General features: G+C 37.0%; 1 protein-coding gene across 2 annotated transcripts; it reads right to left on the bottom strand.

Moving 5' to 3' along the window:
* Nucleotides 1-1,923: 1,923 nt before the first annotated feature.
* Nucleotides 1,924-8,196, bottom strand: LOC121884801 (nucleolin-like). Of its 2 annotated transcripts, none has more exons than XM_042393816.1 (5): nucleotides 8,125-8,196; nucleotides 6,257-6,427; nucleotides 3,589-4,581; nucleotides 3,410-3,470; nucleotides 1,924-2,350 (listed from the first exon to the last, which is right to left on the bottom strand). In XM_042393816.1, the coding sequence occupies exons 2-5, from the start codon at nucleotides 6,414-6,416 to the stop codon at nucleotides 2,287-2,289; spliced, it is 1,278 nt and encodes a 425-aa protein (XP_042249750.1). In that variant the 5' UTR covers nucleotides 6,417-6,427; nucleotides 8,125-8,196; the 3' UTR covers nucleotides 1,924-2,286. The 2 variants fall into 2 exon arrangements, with proteins under 2 accessions (XP_042249750.1, XP_042249742.1); XM_042393808.1 differs by lacking the exon at nucleotides 8,125-8,196 and adding an exon at nucleotides 6,498-6,526.
* Between the last annotated feature and the right edge of the window lie 13,100 nt (nucleotides 8,197-21,296).

Genomic DNA, 21,296 nt, shown 5'->3' with positions numbered 1-21,296 from the left:
TTTATCAACATACTTAGCATATCTTCTTCATAACTTCACGCTATATCCCACAGTCGGTGGCAAAAAGTTGATGAATTCTGTATTTCATATCTGGACATTGCGTCTAGTTCTCTACAGCACAAGTAAATGTTGCTTCTGGACGTACCATTAAAGAAGTCTTTCTTAAAACAACAGTCAGGTGTCCATAACAACACTGAAAGAGGTTTTCCTCGCTGTAATCATGTTCATACTGGCTATTAAAAGATCCCCTTCATTCATTTAAAAGTCTCTGTGAAGCTTCTATTCAGCTTCAGCAGTCTGAGTTAGTCATATCAAGTGGATATCTGACACATTTACAGTCTTTTTAGCATCAAATTCCCTCTTTGTGTTTCCTCGGACAGTGTTTCCCTGTTGAGCTGCAGGTGGAAGTATAGTAACAAAAAGAGGAACTTTGGCACTAAAAAGACTGTAACATTGAAAGATATCTACTTGATTTGACTCATTTGGCCGCTGAAGCTTCATATTAGCTTCAGATAAACTTTTAAATACATTTTTGCACAGAAGGAGGACTGTGGATTTTGTCCTCCATCACTTCCATTGTAAGGTCATTATGAAGGGATCTTCTAATGGTCAGTATGAACAGGAGGAATGATTACAGCAAGAAAAACATGTTTCACTGTTCATTTGGGCTCCTGACAGGGGACAAAGGTCACTGAGAAGGGACGGGTTTAGCAGAAGGAGCAGGTGATAATTACGTCAGTGAGCACAGGTGTGCAGATAGCCTGCTGCTATCTGCCAGCTTTTATTATGTTTTTTAATTATTTTATCACCTTGTACACTTTTTTAAAGTTAGGTAATGTAGGGGTGCAATTGCACCTTGAGGTTTTAATGGGTCTTTTAAACGCCACAATTTTAGGTGTGCTCAAGAAAAAGGAGAAAGGTAGTCTTTTAAAAACCTGCTTCAAAGCAAGAACATTTTTTATTTGTAGATTTAAACATGATAACCTTGGACAACACTGGCTACCGTTTATTTTAGCTTTAAGTTTAGTTGTTAATCATTGTTCTTAGCATTTATTTATTGTTTTTAGAGTTTATTTTTAACTCTTTTGCCTCTAGTCAGGAGTAGTTGGTGCCCTGAGAGTTCAATCACCTTAATAGTTTGGGGTATTATTTATAATCCCATAATGCCAGTCCCTCACAACGTAGTTTGGACGCTAGGCGGCAGTATGACTGCCTATAAGCTCCTTTTTGTGGCTTTGGTTTTATTATTTTATAGATTTTTAATAAAAGCCTGTTATGGCATGACCCACACTGACTGACTGGGTTTCATTATTGAAGCGTCGGCATTTTAAAGGGTTACACTTGGTATTCAGCTGCTTTATCTGTGTCCAATATCCTACAAGTTGTCTGTATAATGTCCCCTGTTAATATGTGTCGCACATTGTCAACACATTTATCTATTTCCTGTTACAAGAAGGCCTCCTCTTCCTCTTCTTATCAGTAAGTGATAGCAAACCGAGTAACTTCAGCTTATGTTGATACTCATTTGGCAGCAAAATGACTCATAAACATGAACATAGACTAGAAATGTAATTGATAGCTTATCCGCACTGCTTCATTCATGGTTGAAGTGCTGTTCCTGTCAGATCAGCCAAATTATGTTATGTACTTATGTTATCCATCTTGTAAAGATATATCTGTAAAAGGGGAAAACCTCAGCTTTCATTAGAGAGCCAAATATTTTTGTTGGAGGGGCCAGATTTTGCCCACGGGCCATTATTTGCCTAGCACTGCTATAGGCTGTGTATGTTGTGTTTAATGTTAAAGGTTTGATAAAAAGTTGACTTGAGTTGTCCTTGACTGTATGTCATCAGACTTAAAGTAATCAAATCAGGAAGGACTTTGATCAGTGTTTTATGAAAACATGTTCTGAAACAAACACTGTACAGTAGAACATCTTTATTGAAGAATAACAGACAGCAGAAGATACAAGAATTGCTGCTCTTTGTTTTATCATCGGAACATAATTACTGATGCAAGTAGCAAACAACACCACCAAAACTATTCCAGTTACCGAGAAACATTCAGTTTTAGTTCAAGGTCTCGTTACTTTGGGAGCAAATTCACCCACGAAGAAACTGAAACAAACTGACTTTAGCAAAGAAAATGAAAAAGGTTCTCAGAGTTTGGAAGATATACCGTGCAGTTCACAGCGCACATGTCACATTGGAGATAATGCTGATAAAAATGAAAGAAATCATTGTTGCTGTGATATCCTGCAGGCAGAAAATGTGTTCTGACAGCAGCTCAATTACATTTGTTGAAGAAGTTCCTGGCGCGATAACACCGTCTGGCGCTCTTCAGCAAAAACCTGTGTGAGAAAAGGAAAACAGATAACAGTTATTAGATGAATTAAGTCAGTAAGCAGCTCGTATATTATATATAGTCTTAAGTGGGACTTTGATTCATATGTATATGAGCAACAGTGGTGGACAGTATCTAAGTATATCCATTTTATGCTAGTTTGTGTTTCTACTCCACCACATTTAAGGGAAAACTATTGTATTACATTTATTTGACAGTTATTCCTAGATACTTTACATAAAACTTATGATCACTTTATGAAATATACATTACTATATACATCTGTTGCATTAAAAATATAGTGAGCAGTGATGGAAGAAGTAATCAGATCCTTTACTCAAGTAAAAGTAGCCACACCACAATCTAAAAATACTAATTTTGCAGAAAATCATCCCCCATGACTATATTGAATACATTTGATGCATCAGGATTAATACTAATTAATGTGTAAACAGTTATCCTGATATTTAGAGCTAAATAGTGTCAGTAAAAACAGCAGCTACATGTTTGTGAGCTTTCTTTACTTAATGTTAAATAATGAATACTGCTGCTAGCTAACCAGCTAATATTACCACTGACTTTACAGCCTTTTCGCTAACATTTGCTGCTAAACACAACACGGTGTTAATAAGTATCATTGTTATCGCTCAGTGGCATCTGCTTTACACAGAACTACTCTCTGGAGACTGAAATCGTTATTGCTGTCATAAGTCTTTGGAGCCGTTTCTAAACAAACTAGAGTGATTACACTCTTTAGGGGCGAAGGAACATGTCACCCAGTACAACAGTGTGGCCCATTAACGTGTTTTTAATACTTTTTGGACAACAATGGAGGTCTATGGCACAGAGGAATAAGATATATCAGGCTTTGATTACACACACAATATTTGTTAGTAGATCAATTCGTTGTTGGTTTGGCTCTGCACGAGGTTTGTTGACAATAACAAAAATATAGAAAATCGCCAGCCTTATCCTTTAATGTCACATTTCAGCCTATGAGTGTTTCATACCCAAAAGACGGATTTTAGGTGGAATAACACTCTAACATTGGTGTACAGTAACTTACAGCCAGTAACGACTCTTCACGAAGCAATCGATGTCATCCTCAATGTTGTCATCAGTGAAGGCTTCAAGGGGGGGGGAAAGGAACAGTAATTAAAGTTCAAAACATCAAGTTTAACTTATTATGCACATCATATAGAAATGATCAGCAATAACTCTTTTCTCTTTGGTTTAAAGACGTACCCTTGCAGCTTGTCTTGCAGACGTTTCTGGTCCAGCGATAACCTGAATCACAGAAGGTGCTGTCGGACAGCTGGAAGAGCCCGTAAAAGCCGAGGGACCAAGGCTTCCACTTCCTCTTGGGCTTCCTTTTGGGCTTCGAGCGGGGTACAAATCGCTTCTTACGTTTCCCTTCTTCCTCAAGCTCCTGCTCATTTTCGATGTCCTCCTCATCACTCTCTTCGTCCTCATCGCCCATCCTGTTGTCGTCCTCCATCATCTCCTCCTCATCGAACTTGCTTTCTTCCTCGTTGAACATTTCCTCCAAGCTCTCGTCCATCTCTGTCGTGTCAGACTCATCAACGTTTGTTTCAGCCTCCTCCCCAATTGTTTCAGCCTCCTCGCCAATCGTTTCGTCCTCATCACCGGTTGTTTCAGCCTCCTCGCTGATTGTGTCACCCTCCTCGCCAATCGTTTCGTCCTCATCACCGGTTGTTTCAGCCTCCTCGCTGATTGTGTCACCCTCCTCGCCAATCATTTCGTCCTCATCACCGGTTGTTTCAGCCTCCTCGCCGATTGTGTCACCCTCCTCGCCAATCGTTTCGACCTCATCACCGGTTGTTTCAGCCTCCTCGCCAATCGTTTCGACCTCATCACCGGTTGTTTCAGCCTCCTCGCCGATTGTGTCAGTCTCCCCGCTGACCATGTCAGACTCATCGCCAGTTGTTTCAGACTCAGCACTGATTTTGTCAGCCCCACGCTTTTGTCTTCTGCCGCCAGTGTCAGAAGTTCTTCCCCTTGGTGTACCTGCTACTGTTGCTTTGGTTAGCTCAGGAGCTATTGGTTTGGTGGTCATTGGTTTGATAGGTGGTTTGATAGGTGGTTTGGTGATAGTTTCATTGCCTGGTGGCGTTGAGAGAGTCGTGGTTGTTGGTCTGACTGTTGTAGTTTTGCGTTTTCCGAACACCCTGACCAGGCCAGTGTTCAGACGGGACCTCCTCTCTGCTTCACAGATAACTGCAACAAAACAACCACACAACAGGAAAAAAAAGAAGAGAAGAAGGTGTGAATGTCAGTTATAATCATGTCTTCTGTATCTCGTAATGATACAACCTGAACTCCAGAAAAGAATGTTGATATTAAACGATTCTGTAAAACCCTGGATTCTTCATTGCAAATAAAACATGGTTACTGTCAGGGAAAGATGGTGATTACAGTTCATAAAAATAAAAAACTGTTAGATGCAGTTCTGTGATGCTACATGTCAATCCACCACCCCGACCTCCATTTCCCTTTCTTTTGACCTCGCTACATACTATTTCCTGCATTGGCATTGAACATTGGTGTAACTTATGGAGTGCAGTATCGTCCAATATGAACATAATTCCAAGGGATACAGGGAAATATAGGAACTTGACTTGACTTGACTTGATTTGATTAATTGACTCCAGACCATGATTGCATGGTATGGGGTACAAACAAAATATATAATACAAAAGTATCTTTAAATCATAATTACAAACATAATTTTAATAATAAATGTTATTTACACAGTACCTTTCAAATCAAAACTGCACATATTTGATAATTATGAGATCTTTTCTCATAATTAGTTCAGTAACATGAGGTGCGACTACTGGGAATCGTAAGGTTCCCTTTCCTAAAGCCTCATTCAGACAGACGGCTGTTTCTGTTCTGACTGGGATCATTTTAAACTTTTTAAGGAGGGATCAGTGATGTAGTCATGAGTGATCTGGTGCTTGTCGTTTTATGATACTTTTATTGTATCATTGTTTGTAAATTGTTTGTGTTTTGTGCTGTTTTGTTTTGTATTTTCTTGTTAATTTTTGTGTTTTGTGCAGTCCCATGTGTATTGTATTGTTGAGTTTTATGTATTTTAAAGGCCCGTCAAGGGACAGGCATCACAAACTAGCTTCGGCTATAAATGCTGTGGTATGTGTCCCTGTACAAATAAACATTAAAGTCCCCTTCCACTCAAAAACATGTTTTTCTTCTTCCTTCAGTTAATGTTGTTCTCTTCTCTGTGCAGGATGATGTATGTGCAGAATTTGTTTTCATATTCATCTGCTGATGGGGGAAAGTTTCTCTGAGCTCATCTTAAATCTGAGTTTAAGGCATGTACCTTCATGATTTGTGACATCACAATTAGTTTGGAGCCAATTGTCGTCCAGTATGCAACAAATGTGATGTGAAAACTTGAAGCCTCCAGTGTACAAACACTGTGAATGGACTTTACAGTGAGGGAGGAGACATCTTGTGTCCAGAAGTTAAAGTTTTGAAATGAAACATATTTACATATTCATAGATTCTGGATTTTGAATGAGGTAGAAGGAGAAGATGCTCATTTTAAGGATTTTAAATATGATGACTGAACATTTTTTGTAGAAAAAACATGTCAAACACAATTTATCATTCCAAACAGAGGATTTTTATTTGTCCTACTGTAAAACATGTTTGGAGAGGATCTTTAAATAAAACAAAATAAATAAATTATGAAATCATAATTATGAGAGAACATCTAAAGCAAGTCAATATAAACGCTTATACACTTGTCAATCAGCGGTCTGTCTTTGCAATTGGAAAATTGAAAACTTGTACTGGTGACTCTGGAGGTCATGATCTGACTTTTCTGACCCCCAGGACACACAAACCCACCGTTTATTAACCTCACCTATAGTCAAGATTCTTTCCTTGAACCTTTGAAGCCTTCTGGGCAGAACGATCGCCTCCCCGAGCTTGTCTTTCAGCTCACATCTGGAGACGATCCGGCCCTCGGACAGACTGGGCACCAGAACCGCCACAGCCAGCACAACCAGCAGCCCCAACTTCATCTTAACAACCTCTGCGGGAGGGAAACATAAAATGTCACAGTGGATAGAGGAGGATAGGATAAAGTCAATCACACATTGTACCTGAAAACAGAAGCAGGACTTAAAATGGGTAGACTTGGTTTGAATTGACACCAAGTTTATTGGCACAGTTTACAGTAAACAGAGTCCTCTAGTGGTGAGAGCAGCTAAAACATGTGCTGCTCATAAAAAGTCAACAGCAGACGGAGAGAAAAAGCAAAAGATCATCAATCAGTTGTTAAAGTGTGTCACCACATCCTGAGGAAAACTGTGCCACAAAAACAAACAAACCAAGTGGTTCCCAAACGTTTTTGACTTGTGACCAGAACAACCAAAGAGTGATTTTCCTCACTATATCTCAATTATATTTTGGGGAGAATAAAGGAAATATTACAGTAAATCTGAAAAAGAAATAGCAGCAATAGCAGATGTTTTTGTAGATGTAGATTATATTTCTACTTCCTCTCCTGTTAGTCACGACCCTTCAGATTTGTCCTGGGATTAAAAACCGCTGATACTGAAAAATATCTCCTTTAACAAGACGTAAAATTAATTGTTTATGATGACACAATTGTAACCTTTTCCATAGTAGATCTCACAAAGTTTAAGATTGTACATATTATGTGACATTATGGGGGGAGTGGAAGAGAGGAGAAAACATGTAAAATGTATAATGTTTACACTTGTGTGATATACTGATATACAACAAAAAATGATTTAAAAAAAACAAGACATATAATTAATGTCAATAATTGACATGTTAATATAATGTAATTATATTTTTAATAAGTGAAATATTAATATTGTTGTCAGTGGGGTGAGAATATTGCATCTAATTCCAGTACACTTCAAGTTACTAAAAAGTCAACTTTTAATAAAATCAAGTGTCCTATACTTTTCTGTTTTGTATTTTCATGATTATGTATTTATGTCTATTTATGTTGTAGTTCTTTTAAGGTTTCTATTCTTTTACATTTGCATTTTATTATCTTGTGGGTTTTTTTCTTTTTTAATGTTTTAATACATTATGTAAAGCATCTTGAACTCCCGTTGTGTATGAAATGTGACATACAAGTTGTCTTGCCATGTCTGTTGTTCAATGATGCTATAAAATTTGTGAAACAAGGGAAATGCACTGAGAACACGTAGACTACCTCTATTAGCAGAACATTTTTTCTTAAGAAAATTAAGTCTTAAAAGCTGAATTGTACTTGAAATTAAATAACTGATTATTTTAAATGAGCTTTTTATTGCTGCAATTGGTATAAAAAAAAAAAAATTTAAAAAGTTTTTAAAAAGTTTAATTTTAATGATTTGCTCGCTACAAAAAATACAAAAAAAAATCTAAATTACAACTTTTTCATCATAAAACTGTTATGTTCAGCCTGTTTCTACCAAATAAGTGATGACATCTGCATCTTAATTATATCCAACATTAATAAACTCACAGTCATGAAGTACATAGCTATTGACAGTAGAGACAAATAATGGGCTCATGGCAAATATTTTTTATATTTTTATACATTTTTGTTCATATTTTCTTTATTTTTCTGTTTTTATTAATTAATATTATTTTTTATTTTTATTATCTCTCCATTGTCCATTATTTCTTGCCATACAATATAACAACAACAACACTAATATAGTGTCAATCAAAAATAATTATAAGAAAAGAAAATACATGTCTCACCACGTTCTTCCACCTTTAAATGTTCTTCCCTGAGTGTCAGCTGATGAAAGTTTGCCTCTGTGTCTGAAGACAAAAATGCCTCTGAGTTTATATATCATGACTTTGACCTGTGGACTAACCGGTTTTTCTATTGTGCTAGTTTTCAACATGATTTACTCGAAGGAACAGGGAAATTGTCTGTCACTGTGACTGTGACACACACATAGAGAGATGCTGTGATTACTGTGAATATGTGGATTACATTTTTAATAACTCATAATGACATCAATGACAGGTCACCCAACACCTGAACATGACATTTACAGCTTTTGCACATCTTCCATATCAAATAACAGCAACAATGCAGTCAGAATTTAGTGTTTTGAACTGATTGCAGCTTCATAGAGTTTCATGAGTGAAGTCTTATTATGTCATGTATGTATTTATAGCCAGTATTTTTGGTTTTACAACATGTTTATTATGTTGTTTAGTCTCAGCACCAGACAACAGACAGAGAAATCAGCAACTAGCTGAGAAAATGTAACATCTAGCAGCTACAGAGCCAGATATTTTTCTCAGTAGTTAATTTATAGACTTACATTCATCAAATGGACACAAATACAACTCTAAATGAATGCTACTGTTGGTCCGTATCCGCTGGATGCGTAAATAGTCAACTGTTTGCCAACATTTTATCATGTTAACATGTTAAATTATGATTTAAATCAGAAAATATGTGATCAGAAAATGTCTAAATGGGATTAAAAATGGGACATTAGACATTGACACTGAGCTAACGTTCTCCAGAAACTGAAAATGTGTTACATTTTTTTATTTTTTGGCCACTTGGAGGCAACAGAACAAGCTGAAAACATTGAAATATTTCCACGTATTGTAAGTTGTTGCAGTGTACATGTTAGCAAAGAGTTGAGCATCAACATAAACATCCCACTGAAGCTGAGCAAAAACATCTGACTCTTTAGCTGTTTGCCAGTAATTCACCAGCTTGTAGCTATCAAGCGAATGTTATAACTTTGTTTATTTGGTTTCGAGGTTGATGAGAACGCTGAGAACCAGAACTGTAAATGTGTCATAAAACCAAAACAATGAGCTCAAAGACACTAAAATGCACTGTCAAGCTGAAGGGAACTACAGAGTCACATTACAAAGTCATTTAATCCATTGCTAATATAGAAATATTGATTAGCGCAGCTTTAATAAACTACATATAATTAAATCATATGTCTGTTAATGTAACAGCGTCGCTCTTTTTAACAGGTTTGTAAAGCACAGACAAATGATGATGTCCTGCCGATAGAGGAGCCAGATTAGAAAACGCTCCTATGTGTTGTTCTGGAGTCACATGGTCAAATCACATGTTTGGTCTTTAATTTGGAGGCTTTGTTGGTTTAGAGCTAATTAGCAAATGTTAGCATGCTAACACGCTAAACTAAGACGGTGAACATGGTACATTCTGCAGGCTAAACGTGTTAGCAGACTTATTTGGGGGGGGATTTGTTGATAAGTAATGAAAAGATTGTTTATTTGTACAGGGACACATACCACAGGTTTTATAGCCCCTAGATTGGCCTTTAAAATACATAAAACTCAACAATACAATATATATGGAACTGCACAAAACACAAAAATTAAGAAGAAAATACAAACAATGATACAATAAAAGTATCATAAAACAACAAGCACCAGATCACTCATGACTACATCAATTATCCTTCTTTAAAAACTGCTTAAATTTGAGTTTAAAATGATCCCTGTAATGATCCATTTTGAGTCGTGTGTGAGTTGGTCCTCATGTTGACACCCCCCCCCCCCCCCCCCCCCAGACAGAAACACTTAGCATTAACCTTTACCTTAAATCAACCCACTGCTTTTGTGTTTGGTTTAGAAATGAAAATATGCAGTCAGATCAGGTCAGAGTGGAAGAGTGTGAAGACTAGTTTGTCTGGTTTATTTTTTGCTGTGACACTATCCAAACACAGGCCTGGATGCTGAACACACATCATGTATGTTTCTAGGTAATCTCATTACAAAAGGGTCAGATTTAAAACAAACTCAAGTTTAAAAAAAAAAAAACCTGTTTAGATGACACAGCGTTTTGCTTAAGAAAAGCATGACTACATTCTCCAGAGGGGCGTCTCTGACACGTATAGTCATTCCCCACCAGAAAAGCAGAGACAAAGAAGGGCTTATGTATATTTTCAGACAACTTACTTTACTTTTAACTCCATTTTTACTTCTATGAAAGTAAAATTTTTATTGTCTTCTTGCAATTACAAGGAATTTCCTTGTAATTGCAAGTAGTTTAACATTATTTTTACAGTGTAACTACCATAATTTACTTTAACAGTTAACTTCTTACTGTAAATGTTACAGTAAACAACTGAAAAGTTTTCTTCTTGTTCATATTAATAAAAACAACTATAAATTGCAGACATATACTGTAAATAACAATGTGTTTTCAATCTTAATGGTCCAGTAATGAGATCAGCTCATTTTTACATTTAAAAACACAAAACCCTCAAACATCTATTATAAAAGAGGATGAGACAAGTGACAACTTTATGGAACTGAACATTTATTCAAAGACTTTCAAATATGCCAAATATATTCAAGTATGCGTGTCTCAAAAATAATCCTCAAGGTTCATGCCCTTTCAAAGGGGGTCAGTGTAAATCTGTTAATTATAATATCCTGAACAGCAACTGCTTTGCAAACTTTAAAAAAATATAAAAGCACAAATAAACAGATTGCAAGATACACAACTTGTAACGCCTTCAAATGTCCTGTGTTTTAATTGGCAGAAGGTCAACATCCAGGCCTCCAGGTTCACTGAGTGAGAGAGAAACAAGAATGAAAAGACTGAGAGAAAGAGAAATAAACATTTTAAACAAGAACTTCACTTTATGAAATGACATCAAGTTCTTCAGAAGAGTGGTGACGAGGATTCACTGTGAGCTTGTTTGTCCTCCTAGGAATTATTTTCATAATGAAATACCTTAAAAACAACATGCAATAAATCACCTGTTATGTCTCAGGTTTTAGCACAGCTTGGCAACAAACTACAGTATCTTTGCAGCAACCTAGCTACAGCTTAGAAACACACATGGGTTGAGCTAAAATAACCAATATAACCACTCTGTCTGTTGTCTTTTGGGGCTCAGCAGCCAACATATCTTAATCAACTTGGCTACTTATGTGCTTTAGATAAAAAGTTATTATTAATTATGAAATGCAAGTGGGTTAAACAAGCTGTGCGTACGGACCAGGCCAGACTAACGTTAGCATTCACTGATGTGTAGTTAAAGAGAAAACAGTCATCCAAATATAATCTTTAAACTAGACGTGCAAGCAGCAGTGAAAATAATGTTTAAATACCAGTGATTCAAACTTCAAACTGAAGAACATGACCTGAAAATGCTCTCTTGTGCCTGCCAGGTGTTTGCTGGGATTATACCAGTTTAAAAATTAAATGTAGTCACTAATTGGGTGACCAGATGCACAAATGTAGTTCTGTTTTCTGAGTCAGTTGTTACTGACCTTTTGGTTTGATTCAACAAAGGAGGATGAATGATGATTATATGATATCATGTGACTTCAGTCCCTCCATTACTGTGGCGGCTAAAATGAAAATACTGTATTTTACCGCAAAATTTTTTAGTATCCAATTGTTAATGTCGATTCTTGGTTTTGGCTCAGAAAGCATCAAAATTTACAGTGTTTTACCATATTTAGAAAGAACAGTACCTTCCATTAAAATTTGGCTGTATTTTTACAGAAATTTATCGCAATGTGTTAAATTCTTTCTTTCTTTATATGTCCACAACAAAATCCTTATTGTTTGTCACGTTGAATGAACACTTAGTACTTATGTGTGACTCTCATTTTAACATTTTAACTCTTTGTCCACTTACGTTTCTTCACTTTTACTTCATTATAGATTTACAGTTTTTTTTTACGTGATTCAATACTGAGTCCACATCTTGAAAACTTCACACAGCTCGACACAGCAGCTCATTTTACACACACAAAAGCAAAATCCTTCCAGCAGACACGAACACAACAATTCATGTGTCAATCTCAGAGATAAAAACACTAACAACAGGCAACACATGAGGATCTTTTTATGGCCATCTGTGAAGTTACATCACTTTTTAAATTGTGTGTAATTTGTTTTTTAATGGTTGATAGTGTCAGAAATGTGTAAAAATTACAAAATACACTAAGATTTGTAGCTCTCTATAGAAGCTATTACAATGTATTCTACAGGAACAAGTCATAGACATGCAGCAGGACAGTTTTTCTTGTTTTTGGTGGGGTTAGTTTAATATAGATACTAGTTTTCAAATATAAACTGAAGAGTTTTGAAGTGAGGAAACGTGTTTTGTTGGTTGTCTGTGTTTAAGTGAGAAAAGTATTCAGGATATTTGAAGGCTGTAATCACTGAATGCTTCTGTAAATGTATGTAGTTTGTTTTTGCAACCTTTTTTTCACCATTTTAACATGTTTCTCAAATTTTAGATGATTTCTGATGATACTGTTCTTTTACTAGCATTTAAAATGCAGGACTTTTACTTGTAATGGAGTATTTTTACATTGTTGTGCCGCAACTTTTTGCTAAATAAAGGATCTACTTCTTCCACCCCTGTTTACTGTGTTTGTAATGCAGATGCTCATTTCCATCTGTAGTCCACCTGTGACAGGCAGCTTAAAGCCAAACATTTTTGAAAAACAGCACCATCAGTTGAACCCAAGAGCCCACAAAGATCTACTATAGTTTATTGTTTAAAGACAAACAGTCAGGATGGTCATTTGTTTGGTTTTTCTCCATCATAAATCAACTTTTAAAAACCTGTTGGACTTGGTGGAGCTATGAACGCTGCAGGTTTTCACTGTGAACAAAACGAAACAGACACAGGCCGTAAATGAGAAATTAGAACTACGTTTCTGTTCTACGTTTTTGTTTTTGTTTGTAAGAGATTTGATGCGTCATCTTTTATGTTTTTGGTGAAGAGCATCTTTCTCCTGATCTTATCTTACAGCAACTACATGTAACAAGTTATATCTTTAAAATAAACTCACAGAACGTGTAAGACAACGTTAATATGGTGCATTTTTTCTGCAGTGTTTTCCGTAAAGAAGATGATGATGGTAATTTCCCACCGTGGGGATCAGTGAGGCTCTGTTTCCCTTCTCTCAGCCCGTCAAACTGGTTATCTGTCACATTCTGCAGACTAATGCTGTTCATCACTTTCAGCCTTGAACACTTCAGCTCTTTGTCGACACTCTTGTTCAGTAATGTTGGCAGTTAAGAACAAACAGCCTCGAGTAGGCAACATACTGAACATACTGTACAGAGGAGTTTTAATAAAACATTCCCATGTCACACAAAATTGTTTCCCTGCACGAAATGTCTCATCTTACACAGAGACAATAAATCAAAGCCCCAAACTCACACAGCTGTTTTCATTTATTTCACCTGATTAAACCTCAGGACTGTGAGGTCGCATGTGTGTCCACATTATGCTTGATTAACATCTTCCTCACTCTCCAATCAGTTATTTTTTGACAATGTTTTGCATGTGTTAGGACGGGGACACTCAGCTCGTTTATCTCGATGGATGAGAGCAGCCAAGGGAGGAAACAAAAAGCTGCATTCAAATCAGAATATTACAGGAAATCAGTAAAAAAAAATCAGATCAGATGTTGCTTAAGATAAAACTTACTTTCACTTTGTCCACCTCTTATTCAGCTACAAATGATAGTTTAATTGAAATCTGTGTGACAGTCTATACATCATTCTGAATTTATTCTTTAAATTAAATATTCTACATAGAAATTTAATGTGCAATTTTTAGCACAAAATAAAGAAATTCTCATCCACACCTCATTAGTCATAGTCATATCAAGTGGATATCTGACACATTTACAGTCTTTTTAGCATCAAATTCCCTCTTTGTGTTTCCTCAGACAGTGTTTCCCTGTTGAGCTGCAGGTGGAAGTATAGTAACAAAAAGAGGAACTTTGGCACTAAAAAGACTGTAACGTTGAAAGATATCTACTTGATTTGACTCATTTGGACGCCGAAGCTTCATATTAGCTTCAGATAAACTTTTAAATACATTTTTGCACAGAAGGAGGACTGTGGATTTTGTCCTCCATCACTTCCATTGTAAGTGCATTATGAAGGGATCTTCTAATGGTCAGTATGAACAGGAGGAATGATTACAGCAAGAAAAACATGTTTCACTGTTCATTTGGGCTCCTGACTGTTGTTTTAAGACATCCTTTAACATAAAATCGGAGAATCATAGCATTTACAATAAATCAGGGATAAAGAAAATAGTAGAAAATTAAATTAAAATGACAGGATAAGACAAGATAAAACAACCGTTGATGAGGATGTGTCTTAAGATTCCCCTAAACATGATGACATCATGTGTTTCCCAGCAGAGATCTCATCAGCTGGAATAACTGATAAGTCTTGTGTTGGCGCGCAGGCACTTTAATGTGCCTTTAATGTTCATTAAAGGTTTGATTGCTGAAGATTTGTTTCATTAAACATGTTGCCTACAACTTCCAAACCTCTTCGTGCCAATATGGACATCCATGTTGTCCGTAGCTATTTCATAATACTGACTAATCCTCTTCACATGAACACATGTCACATACCTGAATTACATGAAACAGGTTCTGCAGCTGTTACTGACATGAGGAGACGTGAGTCATTCCTTCCCTTTAGGGCATGATTAAGAGAAACTGGGCTAATAATAACATATTACACCACAATGGAAAATGCCACATGCACATTATATAAGTTAAAATTTGTAGGCTTAATGAATTTATGACCACACTTGCAGCTCAATAAATGACTGTACTCACTGTACTATTTTGGTACTACAGTCAAAATGTACTTTAAGTGATGAAATATAATATTCCAATGAGGAAAATATGTTTTAAAGTGTCACTCCCCTTTCACTCAACAAGGCACACATGGTGTTTTTGTTTTGTCATTTGGGGTTTTTTTCTGCTGCAGTTGCATCACTTGGCCACACGGGGGCTCTGTTATCCAACAAACAAACAGATACATTGCAATAATCAAAGAAAAATACAAGATTAAATGGTGAAATTGTATACAAATATATTTGTTAAATAAAAGACTAACTCCAAATTAAAATATGAAAGAATTCTGTGTATGCTCTGCTGAAATCACAGAAATGTACAGTTGTTAAAATTCAGCTGCTGAACCTGAACAATCACATGAACAAAGGCTTCCTCTCGTGGACACATGGAGCAACTGTCAGTATAAAATGATCACAAATAGCAAAATAATTCTTAGTAATCTGAATATTCAAGTGTCCAGGACCACAGATATTTCAACTGCAACATGCTGCAGAAAGCAAAAACACTGTGCACTGTGGGAATTTTCAGCATGTAGCCCACTTAGCCTGATAATGATGACATTTAACATATGATAATTTCAATTTGTTTAATAAATACAGTCACTCACATTGATGCACAAACTAAAATCAAAAGAAAAATGTTCACATGAGGTTTAAAAAGATATTATGCAAACACAAGTTGTATTCAAACACAAATGCAAATATTTTTAATCTTTGCCAGATTAATCCGTTGGTCCTATTAGATCCATATGAGATCTTTCATCATAAATATATCAAGGATTATGCATCATGTAATCTGTGCCTCACTACAAGCTAGCAGTACTATGCAGTTAATACTGTGCTTTAGTGTTACATATTCACAAAACAATTATATATATTAACACAGACCAACATGGTGAATTTGGGGCCTTTAGTGTTCATTAACATCTGAGAACCTGCAACAGTTGGTTTCTTTGCCCAGTTTTCTAGTATCATGACTTGAAGGTGGATTCCAGCTTTTTAATAATGCATTTCCATAATGTTGTGGAGCTTGTGAGAAACCGATTTTTACAAAGATTGGTCAAAAATTGAAGCAGCAGAAGGTGAGATATCTCTTGACATTAGACCAGAACATCCCGGGATGTATGGAAGATATAAAATGCCAATATAAAAACAAATCATACAAATAAATAAAGTGAAATACAATACACATTGTTTTATGTACTTTCTTTTTATGTATGCATTGCACCTCTCCACCTTGTCTTCTCTGTTGTAAATTGATTTTAAGTCATGTTTTTCATTTAATTATGACACAATAAATGCATACATACAAAGGAAATGCATAAAACAACAAGCGGTAACCTCCGGGGCTGTAAAATGAAGCCAATGCAGAAGTGCCAAAAACTGCAGTTCCTTGAATGGCCACTTGAGGCTCCAAAAGCGAGTCAATCCCCATAGACCCCCATGTTAAAATGCCCAACTTTACAGCAGAAATAAAAATGTTTGGTTTAGGTCATGACAACTGCACGGGGGATTAATTTTCTTATAACTCGCCCGTTTAAATTTTATTAAGCCGTAAAGTTATGCATAATGAAGGACATGGCTGCTTTGAGTGACAGGTCCGCCAGCCGCTAGGTGGCTTGTTTCAGCCATTCGGCCCGCCTCTTTGCCCATTTTTGATTGGCTGGGAGTTAGGCAGTGTCACGCACTTCCAAGATGGCGACGGCCGGAGCGCCTCACTTTGAGCTTCAAAACCGCTCTTCAGAAACCAACGGGTGACGTCACGGTAACTACGTCCATATTTTTATACAGTTTATGTAAAACAATATGTATTGTGTTTCACTTTTTTATGTCTTTGTTTTATTTAATTTAGGCTTTTAAAATCTTCCATACAAAGGAACCCAAACAACACTGACTAATATCTAACATTTAATAAAAGTCCAGGATGAGTTAACACATTTTTACATGACTCTCTGATGTCATTTCAAATAGTAAAAAAATCAGCAGTGTAAACACACAACATGTCACTGAGGAAAGATCGGAGACTGCAGACCAAACTGCTCCTGGTAGGCCGTCTGAGGGGGGCGCTGTTCCCAGACAGCAGGACTGTGATGGAGGACTGTCAGCGCTCGCAGGGTGCGGACGTCAAAACTCTGCTGGTAGTCTTCACACCGGGGGTTTGGAGACTGACGTGACTCGTGGAGGAAACTGCAACATGTTGACAGACAGAGAGTGGAGAATTTCATATTGACAATATTGATGATTGTTATTAGAATCACATACAGACATTTGTTTTCTTGAAGGCAAATTCGGCAGCTGAGAAAGCAGAGATGTTTGTGTTAATTGCAGTCGGCAGTCGCCCCCTCTGACAGATTAAAGTAGTTCGTCTGAATGTGGAAGTTCTTCTTAAAACACTCATGTGAAACAGGTTTTGTGAAAAAAATAACATGAATGTAGCTTCTGTCTGACCTCCACAGTTCGGATGTGAAAGTGTCAAGTGGCTTACTAAAATCCATGATTTTGTGCATCATTTTTATAAAACTCTGTAACACATGATAGTGTAAAAATGGAATTTCAACCAGGAAATGAAAGCTAACAGAGATCAGCTGGGTGGCGGCTCAGTGTGTAGGCAGATCACTAAGTGCTTTCACAGGATCTCCTGAACGGATTTCTTGGCAAAAACCCAAAAAGTGAGATTCTGTTACAAACATTATAGTGTTACATGCAGGTTTACGGGTGATGCCAGTTTGTCTACATCCACCTACAACCCAGATTCTTTGATTTTAAGCAAAAGATGAAGATGTTTTCCATCAGTCCAGAACAAGATATAAACAACTACTGGCCAAATCAAATTCATTAATGTTATTCCTGGTTGCCAGAGGATGAATCACAGTGTTTTGATGACTCTGTGACCCTGAACTGGTGCCACCATTGGGCCAAAACTTGTACAAGAAACATAAGAAAAAAAAACAGCCTTATTGCTATGCAGGTTTTCTGGGCACATTCATCATCCCCAGAGGATAACCTATTTGCATTTTGGAAACTAAAGTACGTGACCTTTCCTCTAATAACACCCTCAGGACAACATTTAACTTTTTAACAACTTTAACCTTTTGAGCTGATCAGGAACATTAAAGTTCATTTAACTTCCTGTTCAATTAAACAGCTCGTCAGATCAAATGTTCTCCTTGACCAAAACTTTGGTCCATTGTCATTTTGCCTTTAGAGCTCTTCCGTAGCACCACCTTCAGGCCAAGATGTCAACTTTACAAACAAGAAATAAAATCTAATAACTGAAATTCAACAAAGCATATTCAACTTCTCAAGATGTTAAATGTAGTATAAGGCGCCACAGCAAAATCCATCAACCTGAGCACAGGTTTACATATCCGTCCATACACTTACCCACAATCCTTTGAGTGGACAACATGGACTCTACCCAGCTGTCCGGGGTATAATCCATGTACATCCCTCCCCTGACGAGATGTTCTGAAAGAGAAAGAAAACACTTTATTAAAACTTTTATTATATTATTTTATTATACAAGCAGTTGATTAAAGAGGGACAATCAGAATAAACATCACATCTGTCACCTAAAGTTCACTGTTTACCCAGTAAACAGAGGACACTTCAGATTATACATACTGGCCATCAGAACCTGTTTATCAAACTGGTTCAAGGAGTTAATGGTGGAATTTATTGTCATTTTCTCCATGTCCTCAGTATACAAAGAACAAAACTGCATTCCTTTACTTTATAAAATATGCATTGTCATATATTAGTAAAAATAGTTAAAATTAGAACTGCCTTGAAAACATTAAAATGCTACTTACATAAATACTTCAATAGTATTTGTATATAATAAGTATAACACTCTAAATGTTGTCACTTTTTAAAATAACAATTACATTTACTTTTGATATAATTGCCAAGACTTTTTGAATACAGGAATTTTACTTGTAATGGAGTATTTTCTTATTTTGTGGTATTGCTACTTTTACTTAAGTAAAAAAAATCCAAGTACTTTTTCCACCACTCGTGACAGATGTGCGATTTGACAACAAGCCAAAGGTAACAGGTATAGCTGTTCAGTCATTAATGATTGGTTTGATAATCACATTTATTGTAGGAATACAATGAAGTATTTCATTTTCCAAGGATTTTTAAATTTCTTTATAACAGTACCAGTTTTAAAGACAAGTTGGAACCAACAGGATTTTAAAATATAATTATTTTGGAATAAAGTGTTACAGGTTTAGGTTGTTTATTCTGCCCACTAACGTATGTGGAACTTACATTGACATGGTTGGTCCACTTGAGTCCTGAGACTCTCTGAACTCATGCAGCCTCAGAGCAACACCAGATCCCGCCATCGCTGATGAGTCAAGACCAGGTCCAAAGAGGGTCAAGATTGAGTCCACGACAGCTGCCCAAGACCTGGTCAAGAAGCCAAGCACACAACATGAAATTATATGTCCACAAAAAAAGGGGAATTAATTCCCAAAAGAGTCAATTAAGACCAAATACTTCATCAAGATATAAAAGTTACAGCCTTTATTATAGTGGCTACATGATAATGCAGTACTGTGTACTGCAATGTACATTGTAAAGAGGACAACAAGCTAGTGAGGCTGTAAACAGAACCGTGTTCCTGCACATGCTCAGTAGTGTCTGCCTTACACAGAACTACTCTCCAGAGACTGAAAACATCATCACTGTTATTAGTCTTTGAAACTGTTTCTAAACAAACTAACACGACCAAACTATTCATGATGACGGAAAACACTTTCTATAATAAAACATCCAAAAGCAAAAATCTTATCAAATAGGAGTCTGTGGTCTAATTTGTCAGTTTAGGGGTCCTTGATGTGAAAATGTTTGAGAACCACTGGTCTACAGTAGACAGGAATGAGATATATCAGGCTTTGGATACAAACACAATACTTGCAAGTACAGTAGATCAGTTCATTGTTGGTTTGCTCTGCTCATGAGGTTTGTCGACAGTAATAAAAACATAAAAATACGGCTTTATCCTCTAAGAATTAATCATCAGTATGTTTTTTGTTACATTCAGGTTTTGGGGTGTAATGAACACTGTCGCCTTTAGATGCCGCTAGTGGGTTTATATATTTTTGTCATGTCACGTTAGACAGGCAGTAAAAAAAGGGGAGTCAAAGTCCAGCTGCAATTATAAGAAAGACAAGCAAGAGTCCACAAGCTTGAAACTGAGACGAGTCCAAGCTTAGAAACTTGAGACTCCGGTTCAGCTGCAGTACAGATGTCGACAGTAGCCTTCATGGAGAGTCACAGCGACAGTAACATTACCTCTACTGCTGGAGAACATGTGAAATTAATAAATAATAATAATTATAATAATGATGAAACTTGAGTCAAATTCTACACAAAATGGGGGAAAACGTTACAGGCTTTTATCATAGTGTCTCCATGGAAACGGATTCAGCACAGAAGAAGATATTAGAACCAAAACAGAGACTGAGCATAAAAGGAGTCTTAACTCGAGGTCCAATTAAAAGTTTTCCCAGAGCTTTCAAACCAATCTTACTTTCTTCATCATTATGCATGATTTAATGTATTTACTGTAAACTGTTGGATGAGGGATAACAACATGTTCTTTCTCTTTACACAAATGATACATTTGCTGCAAAATCAAATCTTTTACATTTTCTGTTCTAAAATATTTTCTACGTCATCCTTTGTTAGTTGGAAGGAGAACCAGCAGTCTTACCTGCAGATGAGAGACAGACGTCGCCTTTAACTGCTGATCTGGAGTCAGTTCGGTTCTTATGTGGAGACGGTAACCTGAGAGACTGAATCACTCAGCTGTACCTGATCCTGCACCGCCCGACTTCCTCATCAGTGTCATTTTCTCTCCCATTTTTTTACTCTTCTCTTCAGATATTTCCTCTCCTCTCCTCTCCTCTCCTCTCCTCTCCTCTCCTCTCCTCTCCTCTCCTCCTCTCCTCTCCTCTCCTCTCCTTTCCTCCTCTCCTCTCCTCTCCTCTCCTCTCCTCTCCTCTCCTCCTCTCCTCTCCTCTCCTCTCCTCTCCTCTCCTCTCTCCTCTCCTCTCCTCTCCTCTCCTCTCCTCTCCTTTCCTCCTCTCCCCTCCTCTCCTCTCCTCTCCTCTCCTCTCCTCTCCTCTCCTCTCCTCTCCTTTCCTCCTCTCCTCTCCTCTCCTCTCCTCTCCTCTCCTCTCCTCTCCTTTCTTACTCTCCTCTCCTCTCCTCTCCTCTCCTTTCCTCCTCTCCTCTCCTCTCCTCCTCTCCTCTCCTCTC

This window comes from Thunnus maccoyii, chromosome 2 (genome assembly GCF_910596095.1).
Source record: "Thunnus maccoyii chromosome 2, fThuMac1.1, whole genome shotgun sequence".
In the NCBI taxonomy this organism is placed as follows: Eukaryota; Metazoa; Chordata; class Actinopteri; order Scombriformes; family Scombridae; genus Thunnus; species Thunnus maccoyii.
The sequence above is the reverse complement of the archived record's forward strand: the minus strand, read 5'-3'. Positions and strand labels throughout refer to the sequence as shown.

Excerpts from the sequence above, each read along its gene's own strand:
- LOC121884801 (XM_042393816.1), bottom strand. The coding sequence starts at position 6,416 with ATGAAGTTGGGGCTGCTGGTTGTGCTGGCTGTGGCGGTTCTGGTGCCC. Across the intron at positions 4,582-6,256 it reads GGAAAGAATCTTGACTATAG|TTATCTGTGAAGCAGAGAGG; the intron begins GTGAGGTTAATA and ends GTTTTGTTGCAG. Across the intron at positions 3,471-3,588 it reads CTGCAAGACAAGCTGCAAGG|CCTTCACTGATGACAACATT; the intron begins GTACGTCTTTAA and ends CCCCCCTTGAAG.